Source organism: Genypterus blacodes, unplaced genomic scaffold (genome assembly GCF_046128005.1).
Source record: "Genypterus blacodes isolate CSIRO-AG114 ecotype Tasmania unplaced genomic scaffold, CSIRO-AGI_Gbla_v1 ptg000077l_1, whole genome shotgun sequence".
In the NCBI taxonomy this organism is placed as follows: Eukaryota; Metazoa; Chordata; class Actinopteri; order Ophidiiformes; family Ophidiidae; genus Genypterus; species Genypterus blacodes.
Window position 1 is genome coordinate 318,956 of NW_027466886.1, and position 19,997 is coordinate 338,952.

At 42.5% G+C, this 19,997-nt stretch overlaps 1 protein-coding gene and 1 long non-coding RNA gene across 3 annotated transcripts; both read left to right on the forward strand.

Annotated features, from left to right (window-relative positions):
• The first annotated feature begins 2,910 nt into the window (after window positions 1-2,910).
• LOC143007036 (uncharacterized) lies at window positions 2,911-4,876 on the forward strand. The gene is made up of 2 exons (XR_012964347.1): window positions 2,911-3,404; window positions 3,560-4,876. It is a non-coding gene; the product is annotated as an uncharacterized LOC143007036 (long non-coding RNA).
• A 1,499-nt stretch (window positions 4,877-6,375) lies between these two features.
• aff1 (AF4/FMR2 family, member 1) lies at window positions 6,376-18,989 on the forward strand. 2 transcript variants are annotated; one of them, XM_076158445.1, is made up of 20 exons: window positions 6,376-6,840; window positions 10,056-10,170; window positions 10,576-11,427; window positions 13,165-13,200; window positions 13,970-14,056; window positions 14,236-14,346; window positions 14,612-14,636; window positions 15,087-15,129; window positions 15,350-15,491; window positions 15,585-16,583; window positions 16,670-16,764; window positions 16,865-17,078; window positions 17,194-17,279; window positions 17,383-17,446; window positions 17,548-17,684; window positions 17,780-17,851; window positions 17,943-18,048; window positions 18,153-18,184; window positions 18,307-18,497; window positions 18,593-18,989. In XM_076158445.1, exons 1-20 carry the CDS (start codon window positions 6,824-6,826, stop codon window positions 18,715-18,717), a joined length of 3,549 nt encoding a protein of 1,182 aa, XP_076014560.1. In that variant the 5' UTR covers window positions 6,376-6,823; the 3' UTR covers window positions 18,718-18,989. The 2 variants fall into 2 exon arrangements, with proteins under 2 accessions (XP_076014560.1, XP_076014561.1); XM_076158446.1 differs by having other exon boundaries at window positions 17,197-17,279.
• The last annotated feature ends 1,008 nt before the right edge of the window (window positions 18,990-19,997 follow it).

The window sequence follows — 19,997 nt, forward strand, 5'->3', positions numbered from 1 at the left end:
CTTTATATTATGTGTCATCATGATGTTTCTGGGCACCTTAGGGATGATGGCATTTGTCTTGCATCCATCTGGGGAAGATCCTGCAACCTCTGCAAACTCAGGCACAGGCACATCAGGTCAGTGATAAACTTCTTTGCAACTCACAGCGGACTTTACCTTCTGCCATAGTTATTAATAAATGTTTGTTGTGTACGTTGTGGAGGCTAGTGGAGGCAGTAGCTCAGTGGGTAGAGCTTACGCTTGGGAACCAGAGCGTCGCCGGTTGGAGTCCCTGCCGAGGTGCCCCCGAGGTGCCCCTGAGCAAGGCACCGAACCCTCAATTGCTCCCCCCTCTGTAATGGGTGGTAATGTAATGTAAGTTGCTTTGGATAAAAGCGTCTGTTAAATGCTCGTATTGTAATGCTGGGAGCATTTGAGGGTTGAGTGTGATAGTATAGCAATATGTTTGCACTCATTATTGTTGTTGCACATTTTTGTCCTTCAATCTGTAGATACTTCAACCAAATGTCAAAATGTTTTTATTGTCAGACATGTTGGAGCTTATTTTGTGATGTCACTGGTAGTTCCTCATGCAAATCTAGCCGTCCGTGGAGGGGGAATGTCTTGGAATTGCCTATCCCGAGGTTTTAAGCCAGGTTTCATGCAACTTTTTGCTGGTCTTCCTAGAGAGCTTTGGGCGGGGTCAGGAATTGTCCTGATGTTGTGGGCCTGGAAAGCCCTTTACGATGTTATAGATTTATACATAGATTTTCAGACAACATGATTTTAAATATATTCAACTTTACATATCTTTTATAATTATTTGTACCATTAAAAATCGTATTACACACACACACACATATTTATATATATTGTTTTTTTGGCCTTCAACCTCGACACCTAGCCTAGCCCTCACCCCACACACCAAATCAACCACCCAGAACACATTGTTGTAACACATCAGTAGACCTGTGTTGATGAGTGTGTGCTGAGAGCTTTTCACAAGGTTTGGGGAAATATTGGAGTCTAGGGTTGATCAATATGCTGAGCCAAGGCTTTCTATGAATTATATCCAGTGACAAAATATTCTGTTCTTTTCAAGCTTCAGCAGTATAACTAATCCCCTTTCAAAACAACATTGCTTCCACTTCTATCACACACAGTTTATTTCAAGGAGCTCAGATAGCATGGGTACAGCTTTCCAGAATTGTTTACCATAAATAGATAACTGAAGTCATGTGTATTCCCCATTCAATTAATTGATCCAATTTTGTTAATGACATAATTGGCACACACACTACTTTGAGAATCATGAATGATGTCACAGTTGACACGCACACTATTTTGAGAACATGTTGGATCAGGGGGAGATGTTAGTATTTGATAGTTTGAGAACCGCACAGAATTCTTCTGTTTCATGTCCATGTCTGTAACTCATGATCAGGTGCAGTAAGAACAGCACAGTTTTCTTTCTGTGCTCTGAGGCTGATTCGGCAGGCAATAAACATGCCTGTTCCCATTGTTTTGATTCCAACATAAATGTAGCAAACAAAGGCACTCCCCATTTTAACCAGCGGCCACAGAAATATGCTCCTTAATATGAAACACGTTCCTAAACACAAGAAAAGTATGTTGTTACATCATCTCCTCTGTGCAGCTGAGCTGTAGCTGCGCCTGTGGACTTGGCAACCACCAGCTGCCCAGAGAAGAGTAAAGTTTTGGTTTGCAGTCTTGAGTAACTTCTCAAGGCACTTGGCACACACATTGATGAGCAGTTTTATCATATGACACAAAATATGTTCCAGAAGGTTCCATGTTAATGAGCAATGTGAAACACAGATAAATACATGCAGGCGCATCTTCTCTCTGCATAAACTGGTGTCTCTTTAGTTTCCATTTTAGTGTGTATTCAACAAAAATTGTGAATTTCCCTTTTGTGGGACGAATAAAGGATTATCTTATTTTAATACTAAAAATGGGACCTACATCAGTCTCTCCCAAACAATGCAGTATGCAATTCCTGTTTCTATCTAAGAAAACATCTCCTGTGTATTTTGTTATTGAGGAAATGAACAATCTTTGACAGGTTAATTCCTGTAATCCAGGTATCTGCATGTACAAAGATCTGGAAACTGGAGTAAAGAGGAGATGACACAGCAGTTGATACATGAGGTCAGTTTAGCTTTAAACAAATCTAATGGGCGTACTGAGCTATTTAAAGTGACCAACCACTACTGCGTATTCCCTCCAAAAAGCCAAAGACAAGAGCCAAATTCTCTCCAGGCCAGTTGGCTTTCTTCTCATTTGTGATAGAGTTGCTGCCTAACTGTTAATCTCATTTTAAAAAGAATCACCATCGATATTGTCTTTAATTAAGGGAAAAGCCCAATATGCTTATTGTGTACAAGGTTTTCTTTTAGTTTTGCTGGGTCATTCTCACTCTGTGCTTTGCTTTTTCACCATCTGCTCACTTTTCTTGTTTCAACCGGTGCAAAAGGCAGAGGAGACAACCAGGCACTGAGTTACCCAGAGGGCACGTCCAGTTCTGTGGAAAACAGAATGATAAAGAAGAAAAACCAAGCAAATAAAGCAAATTCTACATTGAGTTAATCATTAACATTGTGATAAAGACACATTTTTGGTCAGTTGTCACATTTTAATCCCCTTGACAGCTGACACACTCACATATTAATACATAAAGCATGTTTTGGTTGATATATTATCATTTTCAAGTATTTTTCATCATTCGTTTTAATAATGTGATATGTTCAACACATTATTATGATAAATAGATTAAGATCATGCTGTTCTCAGTTGTTTTTGCAGCTCCATTATTTTTGTGTTGTGTTTCTTATCAAAGTCATCACATATGCCAGCAAACATTAGTTTGCATGTCAGTCAGTTCCACAAAGTTCTGCAGGGAGGAAAATAGCACAGGGAGAAATGTTGGCAGGAATCCTGACACACCTCAGGGGAAGAGTATCTTGTTGCGCACTTCAGAGGAGGTCTTCAGCATTCTCACTTGTGCTGCATGCAATTTTACACAGAAATCATACTGACCCCTGTTGCAACTTATTCTCTCTATTCTATTTATTTAGTCAGCCAGCAAAATATCGAATACGACAACTGCAACGGCCAAACTGTGAGACCTGGACTACAACTCATCTTTGGGAGTATTTTTTTTTAAATTTCCATTCTGGACATGTCAAGATATTTCACAGTCTGGGTGACGTGTGGCATTCTGTCCACACTTCTCCTGGCCATGGGGGCTATTGAATGTTCAGAGAGGGCACCTACGCTGAGTTTGCTCCCCAACAGGAATGAATTACCAAGTGAGTGCTTGGTGGAGTGCAGTGGACTAGTGTTTATCAAAAAAATACAGCTTCAGGATAATCACAATATACGCCTCAAAGGTTCCACAGAAGGTAAGAGAGACATTAACACTCATGCAGGATTGTGTTCATTGACCTGATTTCTCAAGCAGACACGATGAACAAGTATTATCAGCAGTGAATGTTTCTGCATTGCTCCCTGAGAGATATAAACCTGTTTTATGATTTGATTTCTTCTTTCTCCTCAGCTGATCTTGGGGAGTACTGCTGGCCTACAGAGCTAAAGTGCACCATTGGAGAGAGCTTTCAGAACGCTTTTGTGGTTTTGCCTGTGGATATGTCTGCCGTAGGACAAGAACAGCTGGAGCTAAAATTCACTGGCCCCACTGCAGGCACATTGGATGTACACAGCAGTCCCACCGTGATTGATGATAACTGTGGCCTCCGTTATGATGTCACACACCACTTCAACAGACAGGACACAGGGACAGTATTCTGCATACAGATTGTCACCCAGCAAGGCCTCCTGGGAGACAGATTGTTGAAATGTTCACCCTATCTGGTCACTTTTTGGCAAAGACCACCAAATCAGTCCAATCGAGAGGGGGGAAGGTAGAAAATAAGGACAAAGACTGACCATAAAAATAAGGGTGATTTAATACAGCTCATTTAAGCTGTTAAAAGTAAGCTATCATGAGGGAGCCTTAAAAGAAATGGAATCTAAACATCCCAGTGCAGTGAGGTACAGTAGAAGAAGGTTTAGGCAATGAAAAATTTGCAAATGTTTCGTAGTTGTCAAAACATAGAAAATATATATGTATTTTTTTGAGCAATTTTTTTATATACATGGAACATTTTCAAGATACTTATTTTTGTCTTGGCTCATCATAGGTTCACATTCACACTTTCCTTTTAGTCCCACACAGACCCTGCACCCCATCCAGCCCAAACTCAAACTTGAACATAAAAAAAATCACATGCAAATAAGATATATATATATAGGGATTAACTGAATATCCATGAGTAACACAAATATAAATGACATGATTGAATCTAAATGGTAGATAAGTAATTACAATGAACAGGCTATAGATCATATTCAGAGTCAGGAGTAATTTTCATACAGCCATGACACAGTGAGTATTCTTTATGGCATGTACGTATTGACACGTGTACACTGCATACACGTTGTCTGGTCACTCTGCTCTATTATATTCTGTTCTATGCACAAACAATGATTGTGCCACCTACTGGTTTAACCTGATGCTGATGGTGGTACCCCGTGTATCATCTAGATGTCACCCTTGGTACCGGGTAGTCTTAGAAATCCACACCACATACAGTTATAAACCTATATATTTGTAATGTTGGTTTAAACTTTTTTTTCTTTGTGTTTCACTACCATGATGGCAATGCTCAATAAGCTCAATTTCTCCAAACTGGCGAGGCAATTTAGTTTACCTAAACATTTTTTATATCGTCCACCAAATATATTGATATATAATGGAATGGATGGACATGTTTTGAATTTTAAAAATACATTCATTAAACATTGTATGACTTGATTCTGTCTTAAGATTCCACAATTATCATCATTTTGGTCTCGGTGCTGCATTCTTATCGTGTCAGGGTCATGCAGCTGTCGTGAGCCTCCATCTTGCTTTAAAAAAAGGACGGTGGTGTTGGTGTGCTCCGTTGGCAGCCAGCCACTAGCAGCATAACACAACAACTCAGGATGAGTGTCCAATAACGGATCTCCCTCTGCACAGCTGAATCGCAGCCTGAGCTCATGCATGCCCATGTGCCTCTGCTCAAAGCACAGCAACACAGTCATATTGACTCTGCTCAGGCATCATGTCTGTCACTCAGAGGGTAAAGTGCATGATCCCTTTTATCTCACGCTTGCAAACACACTCCCTGTCACTGCCATGCTGAATTTGACTAGAAAAAGCAAGCTACCATTTCCTTCCTGCTCAACAAATCGATCAAATGACATCACCACTTCAGGATATCTTCATCACTTAGCTCCAGCAAACGTCACTGAAGCATTGTGTTTCATAGCAGTTCTTAAAGCAGCCAGATTCAAATTCCAAACAAGTGGCAATCATTAAATCTTAAAGTAGGTTTTGACTGGGCCGTGATCATGAATGGACACTGAATAATATGACCCCACACTGCCTCTCTGTGGCAAACTGTAAAAACGACATAGTGGGTGTTAAAAAAAACAAAAAACTATAGCACAACAAATCAACAACACATATTCATGTCGCACAAATGGCTTAAATCTGGCAATTGACCTGCTGTGTTTGCTCCATATGACAAACTTACTGTCACATGGAGTGACACTTGACTGTTAGGCCAGCACACTCCTGCTGTTGTTGGTCTTTGTCATTTCTCAGTAGACAAGGGGGGTTAGTGCCTCCACCATGGGGAGCAGAGAGACACCTGGCTTAAGAGCTTTTAACGGAAGAGCCAGGCTGCAGTATCACATGGCCAAAACAACAAATTCTGTGCGTTACTTAACATGTATTGCACCCTACTGTATATAAATGTATATCAAGATTATGTTACATACATGGTGTGTGTGGTGCCAGAAATGGAGATTTAATGCTCAGTTGAAAGAGAAGAAATGAATGTTACACTTAATCATGTTAAGGCTGTTCAAGGCAGAACAGCACCAGTGTGATGTGGATATTTAGAAATTGACAAGCAACGTGGCCTTTACTAATTCACACCACCAAAAATAGAACTTTATGTTCCTTGCACGTTTGTAGTAACCAAAGACATTTTGTAAATAATAAAGTTGCATGATAAAGCAGTATGTTTGCAGCCATTTAGAAGACTAGTAAGATGCAATAATGATAATAATTGATATTGTCCAATGCTAGTGTATCTAGTCAAAGTTTTGTGGATCCAAATCTATATTGAGACAGATGCATCATTTGCCTTTAAATATATATTTTTAACTAACGTTTTGCAAAAAGACGTTGCATAACTCAACGTGTCTGGCCTGCATTAAACAGATTAAACTTTTCATCGGGACACACACGCTTTGTGCTAAAACACATAACCAAAATAGAACACACACATGGCTGTACCATGTCACGCAGGGGTACCGCTGTAAAGTTTTTGTAAACAGCTGTAACCTAGCGAAGGCAAAAGCGCAAATATACTTCCCTCAGTAGCCCCGTTTACTCTATTTCCCTTACATTTACACACTCTGCTCTAACATAAATGCTTTATGAATCTTTGCCGATATGTTTGTGGTGCTGTAGGTGTATAAAACTGAGCTTGGTCCCCGGGTGGCAGAATGGAGTAGAACAATCCAGCAGGCACAGGCAGGAGACCTCAAACGCAGCATTAGCACCTAACTAAACGCGTCTTGACAGTGACAGCCATTAAATTTGACAAAATTATTTTCACCGGTAAACAATGTGACCAAGCGGGAAACTACACCTTGGTGAGGACTGTCAGAAACATTGACGACCACCTTGGGTTGTTTGAGGCGCACCATGACATCTCAGCCAAGGTAGGCAGACACGGACTGCTGCTAGCTGCTAGCATCTCTGCGCTAGCTCCGTACTTTGACTGGGTAATAACGTCGAACTATCGGGATACGCTGTTCAACCAAGCGGGACAGATCGCGTTCTGGGAAAATGGATTTTGGTCGGAAACTTTGAAAGTTTCGGGTGAATGGTAGTCAAGATTTAACACTTTTCCGCTGTTGATTTAAAAGTCCATAAAGTGTGACAGAGGTGCTGGGATTTAGCTTTGATAAGCAGTTCGAGGGAGCGGTGGAATCAGCTGGAATGAACCGTGACGGTGTGAGGGGTTTTAAACCAGCTGCTTCGGCATCGACAACACAATGCAGTGATTTTGTTCGCGAACTCGTGTGAATAACTTTTCGTATTTCATCCAAGCTAGTTTCCCTGCTGGACTAACTATCTTATAAAGTTAAATCACAGCCAAACTCGGACTGACCATTCGCCGTCGCTAAAGTATTCAATTGAGGTTAAACAAAGAGTCCTATGTGATTCTTGTGAAGTTTTACTTGTTTATAGTGTTTGTGATCGTGATATACTGTTAGTTTAGAGACACGGTTCTCAAACTGTGGTGCGTGTGTTCACTACTGGTATTCCAGATGACTTGAAATGTTGTGCAGCAGTCCAAACATTTGTTTTTTTTCCCCCATCTGCACACCTCAATGACATGTATTTGTGAACAAGCTGATTTTAAATAATGCTGTCCTGAGCTGTCTTTCATGTGCCTGCCTTATATTCTAAAAATAACAAGATTTGAAGATAAATGTAGAGCATGGACATACCGTTTATGTTTATTTTAAGGTGCTTGATACAGAATTGCCACTTAGTGTATTGTTTTTATTGAATATTTTTAGGTTATCATTTATTCAATTTTTCATTTAAACTTGTTGCTCAAAAGTGAGAAAAAAAAGAAGCAACAACAAGACAACTGAATATCAAAATAGAGTAGCAATGGGTCTTTCAATCGACATGATCATACCACCCAAACCTAAATATCTCTGCACTCTACTATCACCAGCACTCATGCCACTTTATATGTATTTATTTGTAATAGTTTATATTTTTTAATCTGTTGTTATTCAGTCTGGTCTGCACTTTAATTCCATTTTCTTTGCTGCTGAGTGCTTTGCACAAATTTCAATATGCTGTTGTTGTTGCCACGTCACAAGGAATTTCAATACAGAATGACCCTGTGTTTTACCGTGCAAATGACAAATAAACTTGAACTTTAAATATCTATGTACACTGGCCAAATATATGTGGACACCCCTCCTTATTATTAAGTGAAGGTGTTTCAGCCACACCCGTTGCTAACAGGTGCATAAAATCAACCGCATATCCTTGCAATCTCCATAGACAAACATTGGCAGCAGAATTAGTCATACTGAAGAGCTCAGTGATACTTTAACAAGATGCTATCTTTGCCACAAGTCAGTTTGTGAAACTTCTTCCCTGCTATATCTGCCATTATTGGGCACAGCTCAGCCATGAAGCAGTAGACCATGCAAACTCAGAGCAGGTTTGCAGAGTACCGAAGCGTATAAAGATCACCTATTCTCTGTCGCATCCCCCAGTACGGATTTCCAAACTGCCTCAAGCAATATCAGCACAAGAGTTGTGCTTCAGGAAGTGAGCTTTCATGGAGGCTGGAGTGGTGTAAAGCAGGCCGCAGTGGAAACGTTTTCTCTGGGGTGATTAATCACACACCACTATTTGGCCGTCTGATGGATGAGATTAAAAAAAACCTGAGATGAGATGTTGTATACAGTACCTGACAAGTGCCTCGATGACAGGCGGTTGGCACGTTGGGGTAACCGGCTTTTCCTTGGACACCATGTCATCTCAAGAGGGCTCAACAGTGAATTCTGTCTCCCTTTCTGATGGTCTTCTTTAGACTTTATTGGCGGTTGGCAAACCTTCATAGTAGTGCATAACTTACTTGTATAGATGACCGTAGCATCATCAAACTTGGCAAAGCCACAACAATGCAGTCACCAAGTTGACTAGAGTTGCAACTATGATGTCATGACATCAACAGTGAATTCTGCTCGTGCAGGGCCCTGACCATACTTGTATAAGTGTGATGGTCAGGTGTCCACATAACTTTGGCTATGTATCTTGAGTCCAATATCAACATTAAAATGTTGCATCTAAACAGTTTTCAAGGGGTGTTAAGAGGACAATATCAAAAATATTAATATGACTTATTATGATTAGACTTCTGTATTGTTGTTCCTCAAGCTATAGTGAAATTTCTGCCTATTTTAGAGTGCTTGTGGCTTACTTTTATGAGGAAATCCCAATAGCCAACGTACAATCTTAGCCTTTGCTTTCTGTGTTTGTATTAGAAGTCTTTTGTAAGTTTCCTTAACAGTTTGTGTTGTTTTACCACCAAATATTATAGACACAGGGCCTATGACTGGCTGGTGAATCTGTGACTAATGAGTGCTCATCTGTTTGGCATAGACCCAGATCTAGGCTGCTCTACTTGTTGCCATGGAAGCCGCCCATAGGGGCTGCTGTCAGTGAAGGTGATGGACTCTACATTTTGGGAAGACTTTTCTTTTCTCTAAAATGTAGCTGTCACACAGGTTCACCTGAGCATATTTAAACTATTGTGGTCTGCCACAGTGCATTGTGCTGTTCCTCCTTATTGTCATTTTCAATACTAAACAGCCCTTTTTATCCAATATTTGTAACATAAGGTAATCATAATCATTGTTTCATGGTTTTCACACCGTCTGTGGGGACTAGAAAGAACAGATGTAAATGTTGTGATGTAATCCCCATGGAGTCTGCCAGTCTAATTACACGTGTGGCACTGTCTTCTCCCATTAGACCCGTCTGCCCTCCCCCCCTGGGGTAAATATTTTTGTGAGTTAAGGTGCCATAAATCTGAGTTAAACTTTAATTTCCTGGTGTCTTAAACCAGAAACGTTCACCCTAAAGGTCAGTCGCTTTCATTGTTCCTATCGTTAATCTGGGGTTACAATATATGGCCACAACCATGTAAAATCTCAACAGGAGTTCAAACAGATTGCGGTGTCGCTCCAGTCATTGTGACGGTAAAGTAGATTGCACGTAACTGTTGTTTTCTTGTATCTAGCTGTGCAATCGAGCTTGGTTTAATAATTTGCTGTTGTGGTTTATTGTCACATGCAGTGTTTCCTTTACTAAGCTACATCTTGGTGATATTCCACAGCAATGAAGAAAGGAACCTTCTTCGCCTCCGAGCCTGGGAACAGAGGACCCAAGAGACGAGCCGAGCCAAAGAACTAAACCCTGAGAATGTGCCACTCTTTGGGGAACCCTACAAGGTGAGGAGTCACTCGAGCCTCGAAGGTCAATAATAGATCCTCATCTGGAAAAGCGGGTAGTCTGAATGATTATCTTCCGTGAATATGTCTGTCAATCAGTGAAAAGGATCCCCGCAATATCGATGGTTAATCTCTCACAACTTTCCAACAATGGAAAACTTGTAGAGGAAGAAAGCGGCAGTGAGGCATTGCTTCTTGTGTGTCCACGGGCTGTCTTAAAGGGAAACGTAGGGGAGGTAATTACAAGCTGCAATGTGCTCTTTTGTGTATGAAACGTGAGAAAGGGGATATGTGTTGGGGATCGGTCTGATCAACCATTATGTTTGAAAGAAACATTCCCACGCTGAACCACCTACCTGTCTCCATAACCACTTAGAATTGTGTTATTTATCTCCTCTTTTTTAGACACACAAAGGGGATGAGCTTTCCACACGAGTCCAAAGAATGCTGGGCAGTTTCGAAGATGTGAGCGGTGCCGTAGAGACCGTGTCGATTTCCACTTGTGCAGCCTACTCGCAGTCTGATCAGGGCCCGCCGAATCTAGACAAATCAACCAAGCCTGCATTCCATAGCCATGTCCACCACACATCTACCCAGAGTCCAAAAGCTCCACCGAGTAACGGTCACTTCGCTCAGTCCACAAGAAAGTCCACTGTCTCTGCTTCCCCTAACCACCAAGGACCTTCATCCACTTATCCAACGGCTTTCCTGAACCACAATCAGGGCTGCCAGCTCAGCCACTCGGTACATCAGCAGATTAAAACTGAAGCCTTTCCAGATCTTGGGGAGTGTGTCGGCCTTGCCCATGATACCAAATCTCCTGATGCTCAGCCCCTAACCCCCCTACATTCCAACGACCACAGTTACACTGAACCCAAAGACATGGACACTAAGGACACATTAGAAAGGCGCTGGCATCAGGTGTCCTCAGATCATCCCTCTGAGTATGCCAACACCATGGATGTTCCCTCATTGGACCTCAAGCAGTCACCTAAAGATGCGTCTCTGCCCCAAGCCAACAAGGGCAACAATGCACTCCCCTCTCAGACTTTCCCTCCTCTCCTGTCCTCCAAGGCACCGAACACAGTAATGACCCAGAAGCCCACAGCCTACGTGCGACCCATGGACGGTCAGGACCAGGTGGTCAAAGAGTCTCCTGATCTAAAGCCTTCACCAGAGCCTTACGAACCTCTGCCAGAGTTGATAACCAGCAAACCTAACTTGTCCAAAATGAAGACACTGCCACAATTCTTGGAGGTAAGCATATTATCTTCAAATCCGTGTGGCAATATAATGTGTAGTGTAAAATGAGAAGAGGGCAGCAGCAAATAATAATCAGATGCAGATGATGAAAAGAAGATAAAAAACAGATGGTTTCATGGTGGTCTTGATTGAACATTTAACAGCTTCCTCCTATTGTTCTGTAAACTTAATTTAGGCCAGCATAAAGGAACAGAAGGAGCAGAAAATTTGATTATGATTATTGAACACGTCTGACACACTTGCATTACTTTACTTTAATTTATAACTTGCGCATTAATAAACATTTGGGAGTGACATAAACAAACGACAGACACGCACTCTCTAATGTTTCTTGCTCAGCTTCCTGTATCACCCTGATATTTCACCCCATTCACTGCAGCCTCCCATGACCCTCCTGCCCTAGTCCTTGCCGACCCTCCTGCAACATCCTCCTCCTGATTTGGCTGAACTTTCCTACAACCCCATCACATAAATGATACACATAACCATTGCACCTGCTGCAACCTCCAACTCCCCTCTTGCAGCATCACAGCACGGCTGAATAGGCTCGTCTCCTCCCCTGTCCTTACCAAGCCTCCTCTTGCCCTCCAAGCAAAATGTCTGCATTAAGCCATATGTGCTGTGTTAAGAGGTTGCACAATAGCTCTCTTCAGCCACTGTTATTAATTTAAGCCATGTCTGTCGAGAAGCACAGCCTGAACTGTTTGACAGCTAAATAAATGTCTTGTTTAATTTGATGCTATCTGTCAATGGCTAGCATATGGCTGCATATGTGTAAGGGTTTCATGATTGGAGTGTAAACTTGGACCACGTTTCTGTCTAGAGTGTAAGAATCCAGATGTTTGCAGTTCCATGAAATTAAGCCACATTTAGAAATCCAAACTCTTTGCAAGTGGAATATTGGACCTCATTCATCAACCATGCATGCAAACAGATTTCTTCTGACCCAGTGTGAGAGGTTGAGAGGAATAAGTTTTATTAATATGGGGTGGATCAGATGAGCGGTTGGCACGACTTGGCACCCTGTGTGTTTGAGCAGGTAGTGTTTCACTAATGTACACATGGCAAAGAGATCAAGGTCTTTCCACAGATTGAAGGCCCAAGTGCTCCTTACTTAAGTAAGGTGTGTGGGGGTGTGAACGACCACAGCTGCCTCTGACAATTTGAAGAGGACAATAAATGAGCTTTGTCACCAACTTGCATAACTTGCTCTTGGGGCCCTTATCTCAAACACCATCGATGCAGAAAGAAAAACAGCTTGTAAAAGAGGAAGGAGTGCAGCTGTTTCTCATTTAAACGTTCTTATGTCACGATTCAGGCCTAATGGGCTCTCTGAACACAGCAGGTTAGCCCCAGAAATTGAAAAAGTGAGACACTAAAGCTACTGCATAAATGAAAGTATTGCATAATTGCAGACAACATGAAATTTCAATTTAGCGTTTTTGCTTCATCAACATCTCAGATAAGGTTTGTGGTTATTCAAGTAGAAGTTAAATCACTGAATGCAATTGCCAAAAATACAAACATTTCATGTGTCTATTAATGGACATTACATTAAACAGTTGTCAGGTTGTCAGGTAGTAAATGTAGCTATTTATCAAGTAAGCTTGATAAATTAATCCAGAATCCAGATTTGACATTCCTTTTACATTTTATCCTCCCATATACCATAAGAGAGGTGTCAAACTATACACTTTTTTCTTTTCGATATCTATCATTTCCATTCTACAGACGAATGAAGCCCAGGGTGTGGAAGACATCTTGAGGGTAAGTCCTGCTAAATACTGGAAATTCTGTATTCATTTAATAAGATATATTCAATTATTGAAAGAAAAAAGAAAATATATATATATATATATGTTTATTTAATTTATTAAAAACTGGTTGGACTGTGCACCGCATGTTCTCATTATACAAGATGAGCACAGGTAAACATTTCTTGTTTTGGCTGCATAAATGTAGGAAACTGAGCAAATTGTCTTTAAATGCCTGAACACTACATCATGCCTGGTTAGATGTGTTGCAGTCATTTTATCTGAGAGGTCCTTACAAACGTCAAACTGACGTTGCCTGACCTCCTTGTGAACGCTCACTTATCTCGTGTAACAAAAGTTTTTTTTCTAATCCTAACTTTTCTATTGCAGAAAAGCAAACTTGCGTTGCTAGTTGCACAACAATTGTATAAACTTTGGCATCAGCTGATAAACTTAATTTCAAGTTCCGTGTTCAGCAGCTAACACTCTATTTGCCTTGATGACTGGTCTGTTCAGTGGTGGTCATCATTAAGTGAATAACTGACTTCAGAATGCAGCAGTTGACCCATCAGAATTGTGCACCACAGAGAACAGAATAAGACTTGATACCCACACTATTACAATGCTTGCAACACTAAACAGGAAAGCATGGGTACTTGTGAATGCAATATTATATTTCCTATACCCTGTTGATTGATCTCTTGTTCCAATGAATGCATCATAAGCTCTTAATTTATCTAGAGCTGTTTGTTGAACATATGAGTGATAACATGTCTTCATAGGAGATGTCCCACCCGTGGCCCCCTCTTCTGACGGCTATTCACACACCAAACACAGGCGAAACCTCCAAGTCACCTCTCCTGGCCAAGGTAAGGTCTAATGCAGGACGGTGCTTTATTGTTTAGATGTGTTGTAGATGTTCTCCCTTGTTCCAGAACCTGCATCAACAAGAGTACTCGCATATACTGTGTTGGTACCACTGAGTTCTTCTGAATCACCATTATTCGCTCATGATGATGATGCAGTAACCTTGTTTATCTATGTACAGATGTCTGAGCTGCTTGGTTATACGCCCAATAATACAGCACCAACGTGTTCTAATGTTGTGACACCGCCGCCAACTAAATGTTCTCTGTTTGCTCCAGTGGCCATCAGTAAGGTAATTCATATTCTTCATTCCTAATAATACACTTTGTAATGAAAATGCAGCTTTCGGACATGGAGATGGGGAAACATTTGGCTTGGATTACTTTTTGGTTTGGTACCACACTGAGGCCAGCTCGGTAAAGTAACCAGGATCTATTTTGGACTTTTGGGTCAGACACACCAGGGTTTGATTCAACCGTACCCAATGGGGTTAGTGTGCATGCCGAGTGTTTGAAAGGTTAACTATTTTAATCTTGTTGTGTTTTCTGTCTTCATAGGAAACAGAGAAATGCCCAGGACAAAGTGAGTAATGAGGCTCAATCATTTCCAATCCCCAGCCCTTCTGTGACATTCTTAGAACATCAGAGCAGACTGGAAAAATGGCTCCAATACCACTGGTTTAACTTGTAACAGAGGGGTGAACCGCCATGTCACCTTGAATTATCCTCAGTCCAACAGAATAAACATGAGAACAGGATAAGGAACTCTAACTCTTTTCTCGAAGCTCAAGCTTTTCCACTGAAGGCAGCCATTCTTTCCCGTCTGTATCCCCATACATGTAAATGGAACCTTTCAGCTTCAGGCTAGTGTATAATGACATTCAGACAGTAAACATGGCAATATAGCAGTTCAGTATATTAAGTCAATTGTGATATCCGGACATTTCTATTTGTTTCCTTTAACAGCAACAGTGATATTATTTTATCAGAAGTATGAGGTTTCATATTTGTACTATACTAAATCTTTTCCCAGAAAATCCCAAGTCCTCCCCTACAGATGTATCAAATAACAAGCAGTAAGTGATTTGTCTCTTAAGATTTATTTTATTTTAATTTACCCCTCAAATTGAATGTATGACCATTACCTCTAAATCTGCAAGTGTGCATCATTAAGTGTTGATGTCATCAAATAGATAAAATACAGAATTGTGTGTTTATTACAAACAATGGCAGCATGTTTGTCGCTATATATCATCATTTAATGGTATACTGGTGTAATACTCTGGTGTTTTGTAGTTCAGCTGAAGTAGCACATTCCAGTGGGGTCGAGTCCGCAAACTCCAGTGACTCTGAAAGTAGCTCAAGGTCGGACTCGGACAGCGAGAACGGCATGGAAGAACCGGCTCAACCGCTTGAGAGAAACTCGGCAAAGACCAAGGTTATATAAACACCATGGTCTCATCCTTCTGTTGATAGTTTTCCTTTGTCGTTCCTTGTGCTGATGAATGGAATTGTTTCTCTTTATTTTTAGCCTGATGTTCCAGCTGTGACCCATGCCGATTGGCAGTTGGGGAACTGGATCAGGTCCAGCCAACAGAACAGTGAAGTTCAGGGGGGGTCGCAGGCGTCCGAAAGCCCCGCTCACAAACGGCTGCCAGCCACTCTGAGCGCCAAGTGCTCCAGTGTGGAGGCGTTGAACCCCACAAGTGAGCCCATGTGTTCCCATCAAAAACAGCTTGGCGCAAACCTCTCAAAGCCACAGCCATGCAACGAAAGCCTGCAGAACAATCACAGTCAGCAAATTACCCACAAGTCCCCAGATACCAGATGCAGGCGGCTTTCAGGTAACGACCCCTCAAAACCAGCCAAGCCATCGTGCCCAGAGGATTCTCAAGTAGCTGTCAAAGTGAAGCCTGTGGAAGTTGTAGCCACACAAGACAAAGATCAAGGTTTTACTCACAGACCCAAGGTGAAGACAAAAACAGGACATTGTATGACTAGCAAAGACAGAAGAGACTGTAAGACAGACGCTAAAAAGAATAAGCACGGCTTGCGTGAAAAGCAGAAGGCAAAATCGGAGCCTGGGCATGAAACCACACATACTCTTCATGGTCATTGTCCATCTTGTGGTGTGAGGTCATTTGGCCCCTGCTCCTGCCCGACCCCAAATTCCGCTCAGCTGGACCAACTGTCCCCCGCGGCACCGGTCGCAGTCAGCAGTAGGAAACACAAAACTGAGCCGGCTCACCGCAAGGGCACCAAAAAGCCCCACAATGGTTTGTGCCCAGCAGCCCGCCATCCAGAGAAGCTGGGGAAAACGCCCAAGGTCTCCCGGGATCCCAAAAAGCCCCCCGTGACCCTGCTGGTGAAGATCGATCTAAGCCTGCTTTCGAGGATCCCCCTTACCACAAACAGGCCACCAAACAGTGTGAAGAGACCAGCAGTGGCCCCGGAGCAGGACAAAGGGAGCAGTGGCGCTCTTTCTACATTCGACCTGACTAAAACCAGCAAGAAGGGCTTACCTCCAAATGTGAGGAATGCTCCCAGTCTGAGGCTGTTTTTGTTTACGTTGCATGCACAAGGGCAAAAGCTTGAATTTGATGTACTGTGTTCCAGGTGGATGGAGAACATAAAAGTCTTCCCAGGAAGAAACAGAAGCTAGAGAAAACATCCAAGAATACTCCACTAAGTCATGCTTCTGCCAAACCAGAGTAGGTCCCCTCCCATCCCATGGGCGTAATGCTTATGGTGTCTACTGTTGTGCAGTACAATCTCACTCCCGTCTCTCTCTCTGATCTGTTCTACCTGCAGAAGTTCCAGCGCTGCAGCAGAGGAGCACAAAGGAAAGAAAGCCAAGAAAAATGTTCACCCTGGGTCCAAGGATGCTGCTCACGGGTCAAAGGTACACAAACGTGGTCCCGGGGAGAGCCAGAAATCCAGCAAGGATACTTTAAAGTGCAGAGACGCCACAGTGAAACGCAAGAAGAGCCATGGGAAGCCCACAGAGCATCCAAATCTAGAAAAGGTAACTCCCAGAGTATTGACAGTAATCCTTCAAATGGGGGGAATGGAAACACACATGTGCTTCTAACAGTGTTAACCGGCAAATGACAGGTAACCAAATGTCTTCCAAATACTAGCAGAAGCCCCCAAAGAGTGCTTCTTTGTCCACTCAACCCACCAGGGAGGCCTCGACCAACAGGCCCCTACTCAGACTAGAGGACAGGTAAGATTCCTCTGCACCATCAGTATGACACAATTGATAAAGATGCTTTAGTTGTGCTAATAAATAGCTAGTTGCATATCATTTTGTCATGCATCATCTGTAGGCAGTATCCAGTGAAGCATTACATAAAGGAAGCCAAAAGATTGAAGCACAAAGCAGATGCAGAGGTAGCTTTCTCCTTTTGTTTTGCTTTTTTTTCATTTGGATCAGATTCAGTTCAAATTATGACTTCATACACATAATGAACTCTCTCTTGCTCTATTTTTAGTCGGATAAATTCGGTAAAGCTTTTAACTACCTAGAAGCGGCTATGTACTTTGTGGAAAGCGGCATCACCATGGAAAAGGATCCACAGATCTCGGTGTCCTCCTACACCATGTTCTCGGAGACAGTAGAGCTGCTCAAGTAAGCCACGCCACTGCCGAACCTGCACAGCACAAACTCTTCAGCCCTGGATTGCACACCTGGAAATGTTGTCTCCCTCTTCGCTCTCCTCACAGGTTCGTCCTGAAACTGAAAAACCCAGTGGACCCCTCGGCCTCGCCCTCAGAACAGGACTTTGTGTCTCTATGGTGAGATGCACACAACGCTTCATGTTCTGTTTCCTGTCCTGTGTTCTGATGAATGACCCATGCGGCAGAAATAACGTTTTGTGTCTTGTAGTTTGAAGTGCCAGTCGCTCCTGCAGATGGCCATGTTTCGCTCCAAACGCAAAACGGCACTCAAGTATTCAAAGACCCTCAATGATCACTTCAATGTAGGCGTCAAGGTAAATGTTACTGTTTCTTGGTGGGCAGGGGAATCTTGATGAACTTTGCATGGGTTTACACGCGGTACAGATGGATGATGCTTTATGTTTTGTACATTTTCTAGAATTCTTCTCAGGCAGCACAGGATCCATCGAAGTAAGTGCTGATATCTTCTCTCCATGTTTTCATAAAACCAGACGAATTTAGTTAGTTAGTAAATAGTGAAGTTAGAACACGCACTTCCTCAGTGACCCTCACCTTTTCTGCCATCTCCTCAGAAGTGCCGACACCCCGTCCCATGCGTCTTACATGCCCTCACCAGCCGCCACCTCAGGTACCGTCAGTGGCACCGTGACTGTTCCCCAAGCCATTGAGCAAGTGGCATTCTCCTATGTCAGCATCACTTCGTTGTTCTTGAATGCTCACGAACTCTGGGAGCAGGGGGTGGAGCTGGCACACAAAGGCAACGGTAAGAATGGAAGGAAACGACAAACGAAATGTGAAATTGGGGAGCACATTCTGTTTGGTCTCGGCTGTCTGATCACCTTGCGTGCGTTTCCTCAGGCATGGCGACAGAGCTGGACACGCTTCTGGGCCCGCTGAGCCTGGCTTCAGACCTGAGCTCCATGGTGCACTACATGAGGCAGGGGGTCCACTGGCTCAGGGTGGACGCTCGAAGGGCCAAGTGACCAACTGCCTTGCAGCGAGGCGATTGCAAACCCTTCCAGGAACTTCTCGCTGACTTCACCTTAGTGTGTTCACTGCAGCCGGATATCTCCCTCAGGCTGCATTTTGATGCCAAACTGTGAGTGCCAGTTGTCTCTGCTTATTTTACATGGATATGATCTGATCAGTGGGCGGAAAAAGGTGTGTGTGTGTGTGTGTGTGTGTGTGTGTGTGTGTGTGTGTGTGTGTGTGTGTGTGTGTGTGTGTGTGTGTGTGTGTGTGTGTGTGTGTGTGTGTGTGTGTGTGTGTGTGTGTGTGTGTGTGTGTGTGTGTGTGTGTGTGTGTGTGTGTGTGTGTGTGTGTGTGTGTGTGTGTGTGTGTGTGTGTGTGTGTGTGTGTGTGTGTGTGTGTGTGTGTGTGTGTGTGTGTGTGTGTGTGTGTGTGTGTGTGTGTGTGTTCTTGCCATCACCTGTGAATATGAGATTTCTCATCAATAGGAAATGTCCACTTTGGTCTCTCTCACACTACATAACCTTCATCACGTGCACAGCTGGTGTAGTGTCGGGAGGTTTTAACGTGCCTTGCTTGTTCTCTACTGAGTGACATCGTAGAGCGATATCAGCTGATCGGAGCTTTGTTTAGGAGCGACCTTGACTAAATTCACACGGGAGCACATCCAGTAGAACCAGTGCGGTGCTCGTGTGTGCGACTCACTTGTGGGTCTCAGTCTTAATGCGTTTTCTTTTGCCTTTTCTTGCTATTATACCTGGCAATATTGTGTTGTTAATTAATTTTCCATATGAAGTGTTTACTTGGGCGTGAAATTAAACAAAACTGTAAAATCACTTAAAGCGCCACATTTAGACTCATCAACTGGGTCTCCTAAATATTTAAATTGTAAAATAGCAAATTCTTTATTCCAAAAATGATGTGGATTTCAGTTTTTGCCAATTGGTTTGTGTTGTTCCTTGTAACAAAAGAGATGTTAAATTGACCCGCTGAGTTCATTCAGTCTAGAAGATGAGTTTGCTTTGGATTCAGGGATTCTGTTTCCCACAGTGTTTGTTTTAAAGTAGTTTTTTCAATTTAGAACCAGGATCTCAGAGTCATTCTGCTGTACTGGTTACATCAACATTCACCTGATAAAGCTGTGCCATACTATAAATGTTTGAGATCAAAAGAGCCGCTGAATGTAGATTGTTTGGTTACATAGTGTCTCCAGTAGCAACAGTATTAGTATAGAATTAGTATTGAATTTCTACCTTCTTTCATATCAGGCTGTGGCCTAGTTGGATTTCTTTTT